We start from the raw sequence: 20,906 nt of genomic DNA, 5'->3' as shown, positions 1-20,906 counted from the left end.
AATCGATCCGATCTGAATACACGATAGATGAGATCGAAGGAAGAGGCAGGGGATGGAGTGAATCAGCTGATCATGTATGGTTGTTTGCTGTAATCAACACCACCTCTGTCCTGTGATATACCTGTAAGTGATTCCAAGGTTTTTTTCTTCCCTCGCAGCCCGGCTTGGTCCAGGCAACCATGCTAATTGCCTGCTCGACCAAGTAGTTGCTGTTAACGGCTCCGCTGGCAACAAGCCATCACAGCCTGGTTGATCTGCTGGTAGAAGATTGAAGGGTTTTGGATATGGACGTTCAGTGTTCTCTTGTGCCCATGACTTTCCTGGTTTTCAAGAGTTTTCTTTTTTAATCTTTCTCCCCCATCATTCACTCCAGTAAGTCACGCTGGTGTGTAAATTTTGGACCAGGCCCTGCAACATCTTCCAAGTATCAGTTATTTCACCTTCACTCCAAAAAGTACGTTCCAAATACACTGACGTGTTTCCAAAGTTTTCATGATTTATTGACTATGCGAGCAGTAAACAAGCTCTGTACGTTTACCACCTTTGATATTTCTCTTGTGCTATTCTAAACATGAGAACACAAGTGACGTTATTTCTCTTCTTTTTATTATTAGTATTATTTACTGTCATCATTCTCCAATTTTTGTTGTGTTCTCTAAATGACACATCATCTGACATCACTATTCCTAAGTCTTATGCCCGTTTCTTAAGTTCCGTGAGATGGTCTGCCAGCATTTTACCTTCTGTACTCGTTATGAGTTCCTCCTCCTCCTCCTCATTAACCTATGTGATTTACCTGTGATCTGAATCGGGAGTTTTCCTACTCTCGCGGCCCAGCCCGAGGCCAGGCCTCTCTGTTGAATGTCTGGTCTACAAGGCTATTGCTGATAAATTAGACACATGTGCAACTCTTGGGTATCTTTATTGAGGAAACGTTTTGCCACACAGTGGCTTCATCAGTCCATACATATGAAAGTTGACACACATGTGCAACATCTGGATATCTTTATTGTAGACGTTTCGCCATCCAGTGGCTTTATCAATACAGATTCTAGGACATAATAGGAAGACAGTAGAACTATATACAAAAGATGAGGTAATCAGTCCCTCGGCCTTGGAGTTAGTGTTCACAGCATCGTGGTGGAGGAGAATCTGGAACTTTGGAACAATGCTCTTCTCCAGACTGAGGGACTGACCACCTCAAAACTTTAAGGGTGATGGACTGATTACATCGTCTTCAAGTCTCTTCTGCTTCTATCAACTTTTCTGTACTCAACTGAAGAAGCCTACTGAGTAGGCGAAACGTTTCGAAATAAAGATACCTAACTGTTGCATATGTGTCTTACCTAGCAATCTGTCGGTATTTTATACCATTTTAATGTTCAAAAGCAAGAAGACTGGCGGTTATATAGGCGTCAGTGGATAGGGACGGGCAGCAGACGAGGGCATAGTCACTGGTAGGCGGGATTCCCCAGTGGAAGTAGGTCCTTCCCAAAGAGATGGGTTAGTTGCAGCAGCCGTGAAGAAGGTCTTGCAGATGTCCTCTGAACCAAGATTCCATGATATTGCAGTGTCTGACAAGTTGTGCAAGAAAGGTATAAAATACCGACAATATGAAAGTTAAGACACACGTGCAACATCTGGATATCTTTATTGTAGACGTTTCGCCATCCAGTGGCTTTATCAATACAGATTCTAGGACATAATAGGAAGACAGTAGAACTATATACAAAAGATGAGGTAATCTACTAGACCTTCTTCACGGCTGCAGCAACTAACCCATCTCCTTGGGAAGGACCTACTTCCACTGGGAAATCCCGCCTACCAGTGACTATGCCCTCGTCTGCTGCCCGTCCTTATCCACTGACGCCTATATAACCGCCAGTCTTCTTGCCTTTGCTCCAGATTCTCCTCCACCACGATGCTGTGAACACGAACTCCAAGGCCGAGGGACTGATTACCTCATCTTTTGTATATAGTTCTACTGTCTTCCTATTATGTCCTAGAATCTGTATTGATAAAGCCACTGGATGGCGAAACGTCTACAATAAAGATATCCAGATGTTGCACATGTGTCTTAACTTTCAAATTTGTCGGTATTTTATACCTTTCTTGCACAGTCCATACATAGGAGAAACTTGAAGAACAGGAGGAGAATGAGGTAATCAGTCCCTCAACCTTGAGTCGATGTGTTCAGTCCATCAGACTGCAACTTCTTGGGATCTTAATACTTAGGAATTCTTCGCTTGCCTAATTCTTGGGCACGACCTACTTCCACATTGAACAAATGTGACACCACCTATGACTGCTGCACCTCTCCTGCCATACGGTTTATAAGCTGCTTCTCCGCTCATATGCCGTATTCTACTCAAGATTGATGGACTGAACACATCGACTCAAGGTTGAGGGACTGATTACCTCATTCTCCTCCTGTTCTTCAAGTTTCTCCTATGTATGGACTGATGAAGCCACTGTGTGGCGAAACGTTTCCTCAATAAAGATACCCAAGAGTTGCACATGTGTCTAATTTATCAACATGTCGGTTCTCTGAACCATTCATCTACAAAGGCTATTGTTGTTGCTGTTGGCAGCCTGCCGGATCACACATTCATCACAGCCCGGTTGATCTGGTACTTGGTGGTGGTACAGAGTCACATCTGTCAAATACCTTTGCAAAATCTGTGACCCCAGACACCAGTTACTCTGGTCAGCTCACAGACAGTGATAAGGAAATGTGTAGAATTTTTAACACATACTTCCTCTCAGTTTTTACTCAGGAAGATAGCGATATTCCAGAAATAATAAATTATGTAGAACAGGATGATAAACTATGCACGATTAGGGTCACTACTGACATGGTTCTTAGGCAAATTGATAAATTAAAACCTAACAAATCCCCAGGCCCTGATGAACTGTATGCAAGGGTTCTAAAGGAATGTAAAGAGAAGCTTAGCAAACCTCTGGCTAATCTTTTCAATTTATCGCTACAGACTGGCATGGTGCCAGATAAGTGGAAAATGGCAAATGTGATACCTATTTTCAAAGCAGGTGACAGGTCCTTAGCTTCGAACTATAGACCAATAAGCCTAACTTCCATTGTGGGAAAATTTATGGAATCAATAATTGCCGAGGCAGTTCGTAGCCACCTTGAAAAGCACAAATTAATCAACGAATCTCAGCATGGTTTTACAAAAGGGCATTCCTGCCTTACGAATTTATTAACTTTTTTCACTAAGGTATTTGAGGAGGTAGATCATAGTAATGAATATGATATTGTGTATATGGACTTCAGTAAGGCGTTTGACAGGGTCCCACATCAGAGACTATTGAGGAAAATTAAGGCACATGGAATAGGAGGAGAAATTTTTTCCTGGATAGAGGCATGGTTGACAAATAGGCAGCAGAGAGTTTGCATAAATGGGGAGAAATCAGAGTGGGGAAGCGTCACGAGCGGTGTTCCACAGGGGTCAGTGCTGGGCCCCCTGTTGTTCACAATCTACATAAACGACATAGATGAGGGTATAAAGAGCGACATAAGCAAGTTTGCCGATGACACCAAAATAGGCCGTCGAATTCATTTTGACGAGGACATTAGAGCACTCCAGGAAGATTTGAATAAACTGATGCAGTGGTCGGAGAAGTGGCAGATGCAGTTTAATATGGACAAATGCAAAGTTCTAAATGTTGGACAGGAAAATAACCATACCACATATAAACTAAATAATGTCGATCTTAATATTACGGATTGCGAAAAAGATTTAGGAGTCCTGGTTAGCAGTAATCTGAAACCAAGACAACAGTGCATAAGTGTTCGCAATAAAGCTAACAGAATCCTTGGCTTCATATCAAGAAGCATAAATAATAGGAGTCCTCAGGTCGTTCTTCAACTCTATATATACTTGGTTAGACCACATTTAGATTATGCTGCACAGTTCTGGTCACCGTATTACAGAATGGATATAAATGCTCTGGAAAACATACAAAGGAGGATGACAAAGTTGATCCCATGTATCAGAAATCTTCCCTATGAGGATAGACTAAGGTCCCTGAATCTGCACTCTCTAGAAAGGCGTAGAATTAGGGGGGGATATGATTGAGGTGTATAAATGGAAGATAGGATGTAAATAACGTGCTGAAAATATCTAGCCTAGACAGGACTCTTAGCAATGGTTTTAAGTTGGAAAAATTCAGATTCAGGAAGGATATAGGAAAGCACTGGTTTGGTAATAGAGTTGTGGATGAGTGGAACAAACTCCCAAGTACAGTTATTGAGGCTAAAACGTTGTGTAGTTTTAAAAAAAGGTTAGATAAATACATGAGTGGGTGTGAGTTGGACCTGACTAGCTTGTGCTACTAGGTCAGTTGTCGTGTTCCTTCCTTAAGTAAATGTGACCTCCCCTGACTAGGTTGGGGCATTGGCTTAAGCTGGTAGGAGACTTGGACCTACCTCGCATGGGCCAGTAGGCCTGCTGCAGTGTTCCTTCTTTATGTTCTTACGTTACCCCCAACCTCACACAGCCCAGACTACAATAAACAGTGCTCCACCCGGCACACCACAACCACTACATGTGGTTTAATTGTGACATACGGGTGTTCTTTGGTTACTAAAGTCAACACATTGTTAATGTCAGAGGATCTCAGACTAAAGGATCACAACAGTGTCACTATCACATCTGCCAAGAAAATGATAGGATGGATAATGATAAACCTTCAAAACAAGGGATGTCATTCCAATGATGATCCTCTTTAAGTCACTTGTTCCACCTAGGTTGGAATATTGCTGCACACTAACAACCCCATTCAAGGCAGACGAAGGCGCATAACCCCAATGAAAACCATGGGTACCATGAGTACAGCAAGAAAACACTCACTGTCTGGAACCCATAAATGTTTCATAGTCTCCCATTATAAACAAGGGGAATTATCAGATCCCTGGCTGTTTTCAAGAAGGAACTGAACAGATACCTGTGTGATGAATGGTTTGAAAAACCGACAAGTTGAAGATTGAGACACTTATGCAGCATATGGAAATCTTTATTCAGGAAACGTTTCGCCGAAACGTTTCCTGAATAAAGATTTCCATATGCTGCATAAGTGTCTCAATCTTGAACAGATACCTAAAGTCAGTGCCCGATCAGCCGGGCTGTGGCTCATACGTTGGATTACATGCGGCCAGCAGTAACAGCTTGGTTAATCAGGTCCTGATTCACCGGGAGGCGTGGTCGGGAACCGGGGCGTGGGAGCGTTGGCACCCGGAACAACCTCCAGTTAGACTCCAGGTAGTGTTGGGTCCTTTGACCTATGACATCACTAAATGCTTTTAGTAAAAAATAAAAAGTAAACACGAACCTACATACGTGGAGACTACCTGGAGGCTGTTCCAGGGGTCATCGCCCCCGCGGCCAGGTCCATCACCAATCCTTACCTTTGGTATACCTTTAATAAGTTTCAACTTTATCACTACCATAAAAAAACACAACACAAATAATTATTCACAATTTAAACGTGCACTATATATATATATATATATATATATATATATATATATATATATATATATATATATATATATATATATATATATATATATATATATCTGGCCATGGGCCAGACTCGTCTGGTGCTTGCTTGGTCAACCAGGCTATATCCATCACAGGCATTAAACTGTCAGCAACAAAAAAGACCCCTAAAATTTCCACGAGGTCTCTCGGGTAAAAGGCCAAAGCAGTGGGCAATTAAACCGTGCTCCACAGTCAGCAACACTCCACAAGTCACAGCAACTAACTGGATAGGTGAGTCAGTGGGCAGCTATGGTGGCCTCCATAACCCAAGAGCTTGTTGTCCCCGACACGGATATAAAATCATAAAAATAGAGCACTGCGGTAGGCTTCCTGGCCAGGCTGTGATGGATATGTGGGGCTGCGAGCCAGCAACAGCCTGGTTGACCAAGCAAGCACCAGACGAGTCTGGCCCATGGCCGGGCTCCGGGAGTAGAAAAACTCTCGGAACTCATCAAAGTTATATAAAAAATAAAAAGGTATGCTAGGAAGGTACTCAAGCCAGGACCTGAATAACCTCTCCTTAGAGCTATGAACTCTTAGTTCCAATAACTCAACTTGGCAGTTTGTTTCACTCGCCTACAATTCCGGTCAAACCAGCGTTTTCTTGTGTTCATTCCAAATTTCAATTAATCTGGTTTAAATGCGTCACTGCTGTCTTAATACATAATTTAATTCTTTTATTTGTGAAGAACCTATTTTTATTCTATATTTCCAGAGTATAAGAATACTAAACATACATACAGACTCCTACACATATCACTAATGTCAATACTACTTTAATTCCTAGAGTGAGTATATAAACACAGAACCATATACTTAGTACATAGCGTGTATATAGGGCCACACAACTCTTAGTATTACCCTATTTCATTAAAAAGCCGTCACACCAGACTGATCCTACATACATATATCTAGATATGCAGGTGTGATCACATATCACCCTAACACCTGGATGAACAAGTAAAACATGCTGGTTATAGTGACTAGCTTTGTATAAGGAGTGAATATGACCCCTGAAGCCTACATTCCGGGTTGACCACCGTCCACACCTGGGGCTGGTTAACACCCTGTGGCGTGTCCTCTCAACACCTCTCACGCCTACCCCCCCCCCCCCCGCTCTCTTAAAACCACATTCCCTGTCTACCTTTACTTCCTCCCTTCTTCCCTCTATCTGTGTCCTTACCTGTGCGTGTGTTGTTACCTATTTGTGGTTGCAGGGGTCGATCCACAGCTCCGGCCCCACCTCTTCACTGGTCGTTACTAGGTCCACTCTCTCTGTTCCATGAGTTTTATCGTACCTCTCCCTAAAGCTATGTATGGATCCTGCCTCCACTACATCACTCTCCAGACTGAACATCAAAATGGTATACAATACCGACAGGTTGGTAGGTAAGACACATAGGCAACAGTTAGGCAACTTTATTCCGAAACGTTTCGCCTACACAGTAGGCTTCTTCAGTCGAATACAGAAAGTAGGCAGGAACAGTAGAGATGTGAAGACGATGTAATCAGTCCATCACCCTTGAAGTCGTAGAATTTGAGGTTGTTAGTCCCTCAGCCTGGAGAAGTTCAGTTCCATAGTCAGTTCAGTTCCATAGAAGTTCAGTTCCAAGTTCAGTTCCTGACTATGGAACTGAACTTCTCCAGGCTGAGGGACTGACAACCTCAAATTCTACGACTTCAAGGGTGATGGACTGATTACATCGTCTTCACATCTCTACTGTTCCTGCCTACTTTCTGTATTCGACTGAAGAAGCCTACTGTGTAGGCGAAACGTTTCGGAATAAAGTTGCCTAACTGTTGCCTATGTCTTAAGAAATCGTAATGACACGATTGCAAATAAACCATACCCCCGGCCGGGATTGAACCCGCGGTCATAGAGTCTCAAAACTCCAGCCCGTCGCGTTAGCCACTAGACCAGCTAGCCACAATAAGATTCATCCAACTAGGTATATTTCTACACCATAGGAAAGTTAGCACAGGCACCTCTGTGACCACAAATGCAAGTTTTTACAGACGAATCTCCAGCTAGCGTGGCCGTGACGAACTCTAGTTCAAGTCCCTTCACTGCCGTCAACATGACTTAAGAAATCGTAATTGTGGCTAGCTGGTCTAGTGGCTAACGCGACGGGCTGGAGTTTTGAGACTCTATGACCGCGGGTTCAATCCCGGCCGGGGGTATGGTTTTTTTGTTGCCTATGTGTCTTACCTACCACTCTCCAGACTGTTCCACTTCCTGACAACTCTATGACTGAAGAAGTACTTCCTAACATCCCTGTGACTCATCTGACTTTTGTGTTTAAAAATGGAAAACAGGAATACATAAAGGGGATATAAATAGCGTGCTAAAAATATCTAGCCAAAACAGGACTCGCAACAATGGTTTTAAGTTGGAAAAATTCAGATTCAGGAAGGATATGGGAAAGCACTGGTTTGGTAAGAGTTGTGGATGAGTGGAACAAACTCCAGAGTACCGTGTAGTTTTAAAAATAGGTTAGATAAATACATGAGTGGGTAGGGAGTGGGTGTGAGTTGGACCTGATTAACTTGTGCTACTATGTCTGATGCCGTGCTCCTTCCTTAAGTGAACGTGACCTGACCTGACTAGGTAGGGTCATTGGCTTAAGCCGGTAGGAGACTTGGATTTGGTTCTTATGCAGTGTGTGTGTGTGTGTGTGTGTGTGTGTGTGTGTGTGTGTGTGTGTGTGTGTGTGTGTGTGTGTGTGTGTGTGTGTGTGTGTGTGTGTGTGTGTGTGTGTGTACGTTCTCACATAGCTATGGTTGCAGGGTTCGAGTAACAGCTCCTGCCCCCGCCTTTTCACTGGTCGCTACTAGGTCACTCTTCCTTCTCCGTGAGCTTATCATACCTCTTCTTAAAGCTATGTATGGATCCTGCCTCCACTACATCACTTCCCAGACTATTCCACTTCCTGACAACTCTGGGAGTGGAGAAATACTTATTAAAAGCATCTCTGTGATTCATCGGAGCCTTCAGTTTCCAACTGTGACCCTTTGTTGCTATGTTCCCTCCCTGGAACATCCTGTCTGTCCACCTTGTTGATTCCTCTCAGTATTTTATATGTTACCATCATATCCCCCCTATCTCCCCTGTCCTCCAGTGTCGTCAGTCTTGTTGCTAACCTCTGCACTTTCTCTAGTTTCCTTCCCCTCAAGGAAGGTTCCTTGATGTTGGTGAGGGGCTCTTGATTTAGGGAATTGGATCTGTGCTCCAGTTCCCCGAATTAAGCCTGAATGCCTTCCACATCCCCCCCAGGCGCTGTATAATCCTCCGGGGTTAGCGCTTCCCCCTTGATTTTAATAATTAATAATAATCTAGTTTCCTTACATGCCTGGCTAGGTGAGGGTTCCAAACTGGTGCCGCATACTCCAATACGGGCGTAACGTACACAGTGCACAGGGTCCTGAATGACTCCTCATTTAGATGTCGGAATGCTGTTCTTAGGTTTGCCAGGCGCCCATATGCTGCTGCAGTTATTTGGTTGATGTGCGCCTCAGGAGATGTTCCCGGTGTTATACTCACACCAAAATCATTTCCCTTGAGTGAGGTTTGTAAGCTCTGGCCCCCTAGACTGTACTCTGTCTGTGGTCTTCTTTGTCCTTCCCCAATCTTCATGGCTTTGCACTTAGTGGGGTTGAATTCCAGGAATCAGTTTCTGGACCAGGCCTGCAGTCTGTCCAGATCCCTTTGTAGTTTTGCCTGGTCTTTTTCCGACTGAATTCTTCTCATCAACTTCACATCATCTGCAAACAGGGACACTTCGAAGTCTATTCCTTCTGTCATGTCGTTCACAGCACCGGCCCTAGGACTGATCCTTGTGGCACCCCGCTCGTTACCGGCGCCCACTCTGACACCTCGCCACGTACCATGACTCGCTGTTGTCTTCCTGACAGGTATTCCCTGATCCACTGTAGTACCTTCCCTGTTACCCCTGCCTGGTCCTCCAGCTTCCGCACTAATCTCTTGTGTGGAACTGTGTCAGACGCCTTCTTACAGTCCAAGAAAATGCAATCTACCCACCTACCTCTCTCTCTCTCTCTCTCTCTCTTGTCTTACTGCCGTCACCCTGTCATAGAACTCCAGTAGGTTTGTGATGCAGGATTTCCTGCATCATCATAGCCTGGTGAAAATACCTGTCCAGTTTCCTCTTGAAGACTTTTACACTTGTTCCAGCAGTGTTTCTTATATCTTCTGGTAAAATGTTGAATAATCTGAGACCACAGATGTTGATACAGTGTTCCCTTATTATGCCCACTGCACCCCTGTTTGTTATTGGGTTTATTTCCTAGTCTCTCTGTCTCTCCCCCCCACCCGAAGTTACCCAGCTCAGACTAACAAATTTCCTCACTTAGTATAACCACCCTCTTACCTGATGGAATATGACAGAGAAATATAAGTTATTTCTTCCCGCTGTGTAACTATTATATCGAATATGGTAGCACCTTTACATCCGATATACCTTTCACGTGTTCGAAGGGTTTTTCTACTTCGTCTGGCGCTTGCCTGGTCAATCAAGATGTTGCTGCTGCTGGCCCGCTGCCCCACATATCCATCACAGCCTGGTTGATCTGGCATCTGATGAAAATGCCTGTCCAGTTTCCTCTTGAAGACTTCTACACTTGTTCCAGCAGTGTTTCTTATATCTTCTGGTAAAATGGTGAATAATCTGGGGCCACAGATGTTGATACAGTGTTCCCTTATTGTGCCCACTGCACCCCTGTTTGTCACTGGGTTTATTTTACATTTTCTTCCAGTATGTTTTCTCGCTCCAGTATGTTATGGTAGTGTACAGTGTATATTATCATGTCCCTCTCTCTCCCCACCGCTCCAGTGAGTACATATTTAAAAACTTTAGACCTTCCCAGTAATTTAAATGCTTTACTGGCTTATATGCTGGCCGTAAATCATATCTGTATCTGTTCCAGCTCTGATATTTCTCCTGCCCTGAACGGGGTCGTCAACACTGAGCAATATTCCAAATGAGAGAGCACAAATGATCTTAAAAGTATCACCACTGGCACTATTTCCCTTGTTTTGAAGATTTTCATTATCTGTCGTGACATTGCTCTTACGGTGTTCTATTTGACGATCCTCTTGAGCTTAGTATACAGGAGTTCTTTTCTTTCTTTCCATATCTGAGCAGCTGGAACTTGATCACCACTGAACGTCATGTTGTTCTCCAGTACCCACTGAAAAACCCTGCTTATATCTTTCTGCAATGATTCCCATGCTTAGTTCAGTGTCATCTGAAAATAATGATACCAAATTCTGATGAGAGTAAGACACATGTGCAACATCTGGGTATCTTTATTGTAGACGTTTCGCCATCCAGTGGCTTTATCAATACAAATTCTAGGACATAACTTGAAGACAGTAGAACTATGTACAGAAGATGAGGTAATCAGTCCCTCAACCTAGGAGTAGGTGCGAACAGCACCATAGTCGTGGAGATTCTGAAGCAGAAGAAAGAATCCTGGCGCTTATATAGTAACGTCAGGTGTAGCAGACGAGGGCATATTCACTGGTAGGCGGGATTCCCCAGTGGAAGTAGGTCCTTCCCAAAGAGATGGGTTAGTTGTAGAGGTAGTTGTCGTAGTCGTGAAGGTTATGTACATGTCCTCAGAATTAAGATTCCATGATGTTGCAGTGTCTGACAAGTTGTGTACGAAATGGTATATAATACCAGTATTATATACCATTTCGTACACATACCAAATTCTGACGGGTGTTTTTATCTATTTCTGCTATGAGAAGAAACGGCAGAGGTGCCACGGCAATGAGCTTTGGTACTGAATTTAAATTTGCATTTATTTGAACATTAAGTAAAAATGAAACCTATGAGAATAAGATTAGCTCTAATATATTCATCAGAGTCTTTGTACATCATGTTAGAACACTTTAATCGTGATCCTATTATTTACATGGGGTTTGGCACCGAGTTGGGGTAGGCCAAAGGATGCTTGAATATTTTAATATAAAAAAAACTCATTTGTTGTGTTTCTTAGCGGCAGTCAACATTATTGCCGCTTTCAACGGTCAGATACACCCCAGGTGTTCCCAGGTGTCCCAGGTGTTCCCTGCCATCACAGTAAACATCAGAGACAGTGACCTCGTCCCCTTCCTCCCTATATAAAAGTTAAGCTATGCGATATTGACCCCCTCCCTCTCTCTAGACTTACCAATGCTCTAATACCTATCCAGGAAATCATCTAGCCAAGGCATAGGATGTGGATACGTGAATGTAGAGGCTGAGGAAAAAAAGTGAGGAAGAATGAAAAAAAATGACAACAGGCTATTGGGAGGAGGAAGGGAAGTGGACGAGGAAGGGAAGTGGACGAGGAGGGGAAGTGGAGGAGGAGGGGAAGTGGAGGAGGAAAGGAAGTGAAAGAAGTGGAGAGGGAGTGGAGCTATGTTGGAAATGGTATAAAATACCGACAAGTTGAGGATTAAGACATGTACAACACTTGGGTATCTTTATTGATGAAACATTTCGCCTGCCCAGTAGGCTTCTTCAGTCAAATACAGAGGAAGCCATAGTAAAGTATTAGTTCATCTTCATGGAGCTGAACTATTCAGGCTGAGGGACTGACCACCTCAGACACTTTTTCTCCAAGGTTAATGGACTGATTACATTATCTTTATTTCACTATTACTGCTCCCTCCGTATCTGACTGAAGAAGCCTACTGTGTAGGGGAAACGTTTCATCAATAAGATACCCAACTGTTGCACATGGTGGAGGAGGCTGAGTATATGATGGAGAACGGTGACTTACCTCTGGTGGGTCCTGATGAAGTCGTTGGTCCACCTTAAGTGCTGTGGTCGGTTGATCATGTTGACCATTCCTGAGAGGCCATCCGTGCACAGGCGCCTCCGCTGCCCCGTCTACATCACTACTCCAACACTGCACTAAGGTGACCATCCCACACACAACACCACAAGTAACACACCACTTGGTTTTATCCCATAACCAAGAATAACAGATGGTGGAAGCGATCACAACTTTTCACAAAAATACTTGCAAGTTACACTTTCCCTCGAGCATTATATGCTGCAAGAAGCCTCCTTATAGCACTTTAGACACTTTAAACTACTAAACTCCGGTTACAACACTTGTGAAGCACTTTTCTGTACGCACTGCACTAGGTATTGGTCCCTGCCAGGAAGCTACAAGTGCTAGCCACTAATACAGCTCACACACTTGCACCTCTTACCCTGCCATTACACACTAACAGGTTTGTTATCACCTGCTTCTACACCTGGTAAAAAAAAAAAAACAAATTAGACATATTTCACTGAAAACCTCCAGGGAACACCACTGGCGCTCGTTTTCAAGAATCAACTTCATATGTTTCTAAATTCGTTCTTACTTTCTCCATTTATTCGTATTCAGGTTTATATATTGTTATATTTATCAAATAAGTAGCTTGAAAAAAATGTTTTAACATTTCACACATACATACACACACACACACACACACACACACACATATATATATATATATATATATATATATATATATATATATATATATATATATATATACACACATACAACGGCAGATACATCAACAGTAGCACCAGCAGATACAGCAACAGCAGCGGCAGATACAGCAGGAATAGCAGTGGCAGCCCCACTGACTATGGAACTGAACTTCTCCAGGCCGAGGGACTGACAACCTCAAATTCTACGACTACAAGGGTGATGGACTGATTACATCGTCTTCACATCTCTACTGTTCCTGCCTACTTTCTGTATTCGACTGAAGAAGCCTACTGTGTAGGCGAAACGTTTCGGAATAAAGTTGTCTAACTGTTGCATATGTGTCTTACCTAACAGCAACAGTAGCACTAGCTACAGTTGATACAGGTACAGGTACTGTACTATGTAGCATCAAAATACGACACACGGTGTATAACTACAAGAATAATGACCATCGACATGCTTTAGCAACTACGTCAAAATCTACATGTCACGCTTTCTCTCCATTTTTTTCCAGCAACTACCACCAGATGCCGCGTAGCTCACTAGTGAGAGCATTAACCTCATAATCGCAAGGTTCTGGGTTCGATTACCTGGCATGGAAAAACAAATCGAGACTTCCTTACATCCCCTGCCCAGCTGCCAGTAAAAATAAATACCTTTGTGCTAGCTAACTGTGGAAGGTCGCAATCAGGAAAAAATGTGTTAGGACACTCGTAAGAACATAAGAACTGCAGCAGGCCTACTGGCCCATGCTAGGCAGGTCCAAGTCACCTACTGACCCAATCCAGTCAGGTACGACTCGCATCCATTCATAAGAACATAAGGAGGAACATTTCAGCATACCCATACCCATTCCAGGAACAATATTTGCCTAACCTATTCTCAATGCTACTCAAACAATAAATCTATTTACTAATGTGCAAGTCATGTATTTGGTTAACGACTTGACAAAGCTCCTGGAGAGCGAAACGTTGCCACAATAAAATATCACATTAGTTGCACTTGTGTCCTTTTAAACCAACACAACATCTTAGCTTCAACAACATAACGTTACTCCGGAGTTTGTTCCACTCAGCCACAACTATACTGCCAAGCCATTGCTTTCCAGTCCTGCTGCAGGTGTCATATCCTGTGTAAGAAAGTACTTCGATCCTGAGTGTAAGAATCTCCAGTGTCTGCTGGAGATTTGTAGATGAATGGTGTTAGCTAAAAGGTATCTCTGTACCACATAATGCTAATTAAAAATATTCACCATCCCTCCATCGCTTTCTCTCCAACATCCCCCTTCCCTCTCTCACACGACCAAGTGGCACCGCTTTCTCTGCCCTCCTCCCCTCCCTTCCCCTCTCCATCCGTCAACTACCTTCATTTGCTGTGTACCGCTCTCAAGAGCTCTCTCCTTTGCTGAATTTTATGATCAAACATCAATCCTCCTCTGCTTGCATCACCACTTAACTCCTTCCCTCCCTTACCTTGTCTCCCCCTTCCCTAACCTGCGGTTTCCCTCTCTCAAACACACACACACCACGAAAGAAGTTACTGTAGATATAATAAAGATACCCAGATGTTGCACATGTGTCTCAATTTCATCATAATAAAGGTGGTGACATGGGAAACAAGCAGCTTACCATCTGCCTCAGGTGGGGTTCGCTAGAGCCGAGGTAATCTCACGCCACCTTCACTTACGACAACCACACACCAACTTACTTCCCTTATCACTAACACCCATACTATCACTCTCCCACATACACATACACCAGAAAACCAGATATGAAAACAAATTTATATAACTAGGCAGAAAGTAAGTGGTGGTGGATTTCTTGGCATTAGCAACGAGGAGTCGCCATAACTCTAAACGACATAAGAAGGAATTTAGAGAAGATGACAAAGAGAACGGTACACTGCAGGAATGAAAGCGAGTTATTGAAATTAAAACGTTGTGTAGTTTTATAAATATAATAGTTACATAAATACATGAGTGAGTGTGGGTGGGAGTGAGTTAGACCTGACTAGCTTGTGGTAATAGGTCTGATGCAGTGTTCCTTCCATAAGTGGATGCTACTTGGCTCTGACTGACTTAGGCCAACAGGTGACTCGGAGCTGCCTAGCATGGGCCAGTAGGCCTGCTGTGGTGCTACTTCTTTCATATGTTCAAAGAAATAGTATGAAAGTTAAAACATTTGTGCAACATCTGGTTATCTTTATTGTAGACGTTTCGCCATCCAGTGGCTTTATCAATACAGATTCTAGGACATAATTAGAAAACAGAAGAACTATATACAAAAGCTGAGGTAATCAGTCCCTCAGTCTTGGAGGTGGTGTTTACAACACCGTGGTTGTAGAGATTCCACGGTGTTGTAAACATCACCTCCAAGGCTGAGGGACTGATTACCTCATCTTTTGTATATAGTTCTTCTGTTTTCTAATTATGTCTAAGAATCTGTATTGATAAAGCCACTGGATGGCGAAACGTCTACAATAAAGATAACCAGATGTTGCACATGTGTCTTAATTTCATCTTGTCGGTATTATATACCATTCTTGCACAAGAGTAAATGGGTCACTACTCATCGATCCTCATCAACACACCCTTCATGCATAAGGGGGATTCCCAACAGATTTCTAGAAACAGTTCCTGATCAGCCAGGTTGTGATGCATATTGCTGGAGTGCGGGCGACGGTACTAATAACTTTGGTATAAACCTTGGTAATAAATACCGACAAGTTGGTTTAGAAAGACACGTAAGCAAACACTATGACATATTATTAGAAAACGTTTCGGTCCTGGGACCTTGATCACTTCTAACATACATGTATGTATAATGTTCGCCAAGACCCTAGTCCTGGCACGGGTCTCAATCTTGCGATGACCCGTCTCTGGCTCCCGAGGGAGAAAGGTAGAAAGACATTATATATATAGGCGGAGAGTGAGGTGTGACGCACGTGACCTGAGGAATGTCATAAGAACATAAGAATGGAGGAACACTGTAGAAGGCCTACTGGCCCATGCGAGGCAGGTCCTTATCAAAACAACCTTTACCTATGATGAGGACGGGTAGACGATATCATGCGACTCCTGTGTTGTTGGGTTGGTGTTGCTTAAGTATCATGTATGGCATACATGGTGCTGCTTAAGTATCATGTATGCCATACATGATACTTAATAAATATGTCATAGTGTTTGCTTACGTGTCTTTCTAAACCAACTAATACCTTTATCAGGTCAGCTAACAGGAGACCTGGTCTGGGACCGGGCCAAGGAGTAGATGACCTCCGGGAACAAACTACAGGCAACATCAAACCTACCTTCCTTCGTCCTCCTCTGTCCTCTACAACTAGATTTATTATGTTAGGTAAGACACATATGCAACAGTTAGGTATCTTTATTTTGAAACGTTTCGCCTACACAGTAGGCTTCTTCAGTCGAGTACAGAAAAGTTGATAGAAGCAGAAGATACTTGATTTATTATGCAATTCAAATTGCACTCCCTCCCCTATCTTCCCACTGTCTATGTATAATTTATCTTCCTTCACTCTGACATGATGGAAACATCTTCATAAAAATTCCATTACTCCTGTGTATGGGGCAGGCTGTCACGAGAGATGGTAATTCCGAGAAGATAGTAAAGAGGTAGCCTGTAAAGTAAAAGGACACAAGTGCAACTAATGTGACATTTATTGTGGCAACGTTTCGCTCTCCAGGAGCTTTATCAAGCCATTACAAACAATACATGGACACAGAGGGTATATAAAGGCTCAGAGTGAGGTGAATACTAGTGAGGAGGAAAACAGTAAACCCTGCCATCACATAGTCTCTCCTGTTATACTACACAAAGCACAGAGAGTGAACACTGAAACAACCTGCCTCATTCCAGTTTATATTTGTCCAACCTATTTTTATGTTACCCAAGTAATAGCTTTTATATCCTTTTACTCATGTACGAATTAATTGCTTTTGTCACTACCACTACTACTACTACTACTACCACTAGTGAACATCGGAATGGTACCTCACTAGTATTCACCTCACTCTGAGCCTTTATATACCCTCTGTGTCCATGTATTGTTTGTAATGGCTTGATAAAGCTCCTGGAGAGCGAAACGTTGCCACAATAAATGTCACATTAGTTGCACTTGTGTCCTTTTACTTTACATATTGTCGGTAATTCTACCAACTTTATTACAAGAGGTAGCCTACAGGCGTGCTAGGAAACCTCTGAAGCTCCGGTAGCAGATGAACCTTTGTGGAATACTTCCCGATATCTTCATTGGCCAGCTGACATTGGCCAGCCCTATCCTGTGTGATGGAATTTGACAGGGAAGCATTACTTTCGTTCCCACTATGTTATTATCATATTGAATAAAGTAGCAGTACATTGTAAATATATCCAGTTTTCTTTAAATCCCCATGACACCAACACCCCCACCCACCTCCTGAAGGGTCACGCGCCCGGCTCCCTGTCCCAAGGCCCCCACACCAATAACACGGAGTAACCTGTTACACACAACAAGGTAGAGACGTGAAGAATGGCACAAGTGCTCCGTCAGCCCTCTAGTGTGTTCCTCTTGTATCCTTCTCACCACCACAACCACCAACCACCATTCCCCACTTAAGAGAACATGTGCTCGCTCGCTCTCTCCCTCTCTCTCTCTCTCTCGGTCTCACTCACTTCCTCGACGACGCACAATGGCGTCTGCCAGTAGCAGTAAAAACTAGGGTCTGCCGCTCTGAACTCCTTCCTGCTATAAAATTAATCCATTATCGACTCTCCCTCGCTCCTCCACACAACACACGGCCAACTGAAGCAGCGGTAGAGAGAGAGAGAGAGAGAGAGAGAGAGAGAGAGAGAGAGAGAGAGAGAGAGAGAGAGAGAGAGAGAGAGAGAGAGAGAGAGAGAGAGAGAGAGAGAGAGAGAGAGAGAGAGAGAATGGTGGTGGGGGAGGGTGAGAGGATTGATCTCTGGGTGGGAGGGAGAGAGGAATGGGAAGCAGGGCTGGTCACAGGAAGGAGGGCTGCTGCTGCTCGTGGGAAATATGTGAAGGAAGAAAACTTTATGGTGAGGGTTGGAGAGGAGGGGAGGGGGAGGGGCGATGGGAGCAGAAGAGGGAGAGGAGGGAAGAGTCAGTCAAGTGTACCTCGAAAGGAGAAACAGGTGAACGGAAGGTAGAGAATGAGGCAGATATAATGAGGTAGAGAAATAGATAAGAGAAGGAAGAAGGGGAGACGAGGAATGCAGAAGAGGGGAAATAAAAGCTGGAGGAGGGGCGGGAGAGAGACAGAAGAGATGCGTGGGAGAGCAAGTGCCAAGTGCCGGTTCAAGCAGACTGTGATTGGATATGTGAACCAGGAGGCCGCAACATCATCAGCCTAGTTGACCAGACAAGCCTGGCCAGTGATGGGCTCCAGGAGTAGGAAAACTCTCGAAACCCGTCAAAACTATGCCAAAGGATGAGGAACGGGGAGCACACTGTATGACAGAAAAGACAGGAATCTACCTGGATATTGTTCCGGGGGTCAACACCCCCGCGTCCTGGTCCTCGACCAGACCTCGCGGTGGATCAGGGCCTGATCAACCAGGCTGTTACTGCTGGTCGCATGCAATACCTTTGATATACGTACTAACAGGAAGCTGTCCAGTTCCCTCTTGAAGATAGCCAGGGGTCTATTGGTAATTTCCCTCGTGTACGATGGGAGGCTGTTAAACAGTCTCACAGTGCTTTCTCTTAGTGTACTCATAACACCCCTACTTTTCATTGGGGTTACGTTGCATCGTGTGCCTAGTCTTTTGCTTGCGTAGGAAGTGATTTCTTTATGTATATTTAGGATTTGGGTTTTTCCAGGTGTAGATTATGATGTATCTTTCTCGCCAGCGTTCCAGGGAGTATAGTAAGTAAGTAAGTAAGTAAGTTTATTCAGGTATACACAAATACAGTTACATAGAATTATCATACATAGCAGCATATGTGTAGAGAACCTAGGATAACCCAAAAAAGTCAGAGAGTGACTTATTTCCATTGGGGTCCTATAGGTCAAAGGATTTCAAACATTCCCGGTAATTCAGGTGCGCGACTGAACTAATGCGTGCAGTGAAGGTTCTTTGTTCATTCTCTAGAGCTACAACTTCACCTGCCTTGAATGGGGTTGTACGTGTACCTGGAGGTTATTCCGGGGATCAACGCCCCCGCGGCCCGGTCCATGACCAGGCCTCCCGATGGATCAGGGCCTGATCAACTAGGCTGTTACTGCTGGCCGCACGCAGTCCAACGTACGAGCCACAGCCCGACAGTATTCCAACCTAAAGAGAACAAGTGACTTTAAAGAGGATCATCACTGGCATGGAATCCCCTCTTTTGAAATTCTCATTATCCATCCTATAATTTTCCCTGCAGATTGTGACACTTATGTGATCCTTCAAGCTGAGATCCTCTAACATTAACACTCCCAAGTCCTTCACATTAGTTTCTCGCTGTATTATGTGGATATAATTTGTTGTATACACCGTTCTATTATTTAATCGCGTTTTCCATACCGGAGTAACTGAAATTTGTCTTCATTGTCATTGAACATCATATTGTTTTCCGCGGTCCACTGGAAAACTTGCTTTATATCCGCTTGGATATTTACCGTATCCTCAGTGGTTGACACACTCATGCAGAGACAATGGAGAGGGATAATGATAAACAAGGGAAGAATAGTGACAGGAAAATAAGGAAATATGGGTAGATAAGAGGACAGGGGCGTACAGGGGAAGGACAGTGGTAAACAAGAGGACAGAAATTTAGTCAACAGAGTTAAATCGGAGGCTGCCATAGTGAAGAGCTCTGTTCCACAAGGCACAGTACTCGCCCCCATCTTATTCCTTATCCTCATATCAGACATAAACAGAGATATACACCACAGCACCGTATCATCCTTTGCGGATGATACTAGGATCTGCATGAGGCTGTCATCTGCTGAGGACGCGGTTAACCTCCAAGAAGATATAAACAAAGTTTTCCAGTGGGCAACGGTAAACAATATGATGTTCAATGAGGACAAATTCCAACTACTCCGTTATGGAAAACTGGAGGAGATAATAACTAGAACAGAGTATACTACTGACTCCGGCCATACAATAGAGCGGAAAAATAATGTAAGGGACCTGGGAGTAGTAATGTCTGAGGATCTCACTTTCAAGGATCACAACAGTGCCACGATCGCACGTGCAAAGAAAATGATAGGATGGATAATGAGAACTTTCAAAACGAGAGATGCCAAGCCCATGATGATCCTTTTCAAATCACTTGTTCTCTCTAGGCTGGAATACTGCTGTACATTAACATCTCCATACAAAGCAGGTGAAATCGCAGATCTAGAGAGTGTACAGAGATCCTTTACTGCACGTATAAGTTCTGTCAAGCACCTTAACTACTGGAAACGCTTGAAAGCACTTGACTTGTACTCGTTGGAACGCAGGAGGGAGAGATATATCATAATCTACACTTGGAAAATCTTGGAAGGAATGGTCCCAAATCTGCACACAGAAATCACTCCCTACGAAAGTAAAAGACTGGGCAGGCGATGCAAAATGCCGCCAATAAAAAGTAGGGGCGCCATTGGTACACTAAGAGAAAACACCATAAGTGTCCGGGGCCCAAAACTGTTCAACAGCCTCCCATCAAGCATTAGGGGAATTGCCAATAAACCCCTGGCTGCCTTCAAGAGAGAGCTGGACAGATACCTAAAGTCAGTGCCGGATCAGCCGGGCTGTGGCTCGTACGTCGGACTGCGTGCGGCCAGCAGTAACAGCCTCGTTGATCAGGCCCTGATCCATCGGGAGGCCTGGTCGTGGACCGGGCCGC

At 43.8% G+C, this 20,906-nt stretch overlaps 1 protein-coding gene across 3 annotated transcripts in view; it reads right to left on the bottom strand.

The window, feature by feature from the left end:
- The window catches only part of lilli (AF4/FMR2 family member lilliputian), a 470,466-nt gene that overhangs the window by 411,872 nt on the left and 37,688 nt on the right, over positions 1–20,906 (bottom strand). The window contains exon 2 of one of the 3 annotated variants that reach the window (XM_070084351.1): positions 12,354–12,837. In XM_070084351.1, the coding sequence (XP_069940452.1) occupies positions 12,354–12,500 (147 nt within the window). In that variant the 5' untranslated portion in view covers positions 12,501–12,837. Of the gene's footprint in view, positions 1–12,353; positions 12,838–20,906 lie in introns of those variants that run through there. The other 2 variants (XM_070084359.1, XM_070084377.1) reach the window with 2 other exon arrangements.

The sequence above is a fragment of the Cherax quadricarinatus genome, chromosome 1 (assembly GCF_038502225.1).
Source record: "Cherax quadricarinatus isolate ZL_2023a chromosome 1, ASM3850222v1, whole genome shotgun sequence".
Classification (NCBI taxonomy): Eukaryota; Metazoa; Arthropoda; class Malacostraca; order Decapoda; family Parastacidae; genus Cherax; species Cherax quadricarinatus.
Note: the sequence above shows the minus strand (reverse complement) of the source record. Positions and strands in the feature narration are given on the sequence as shown.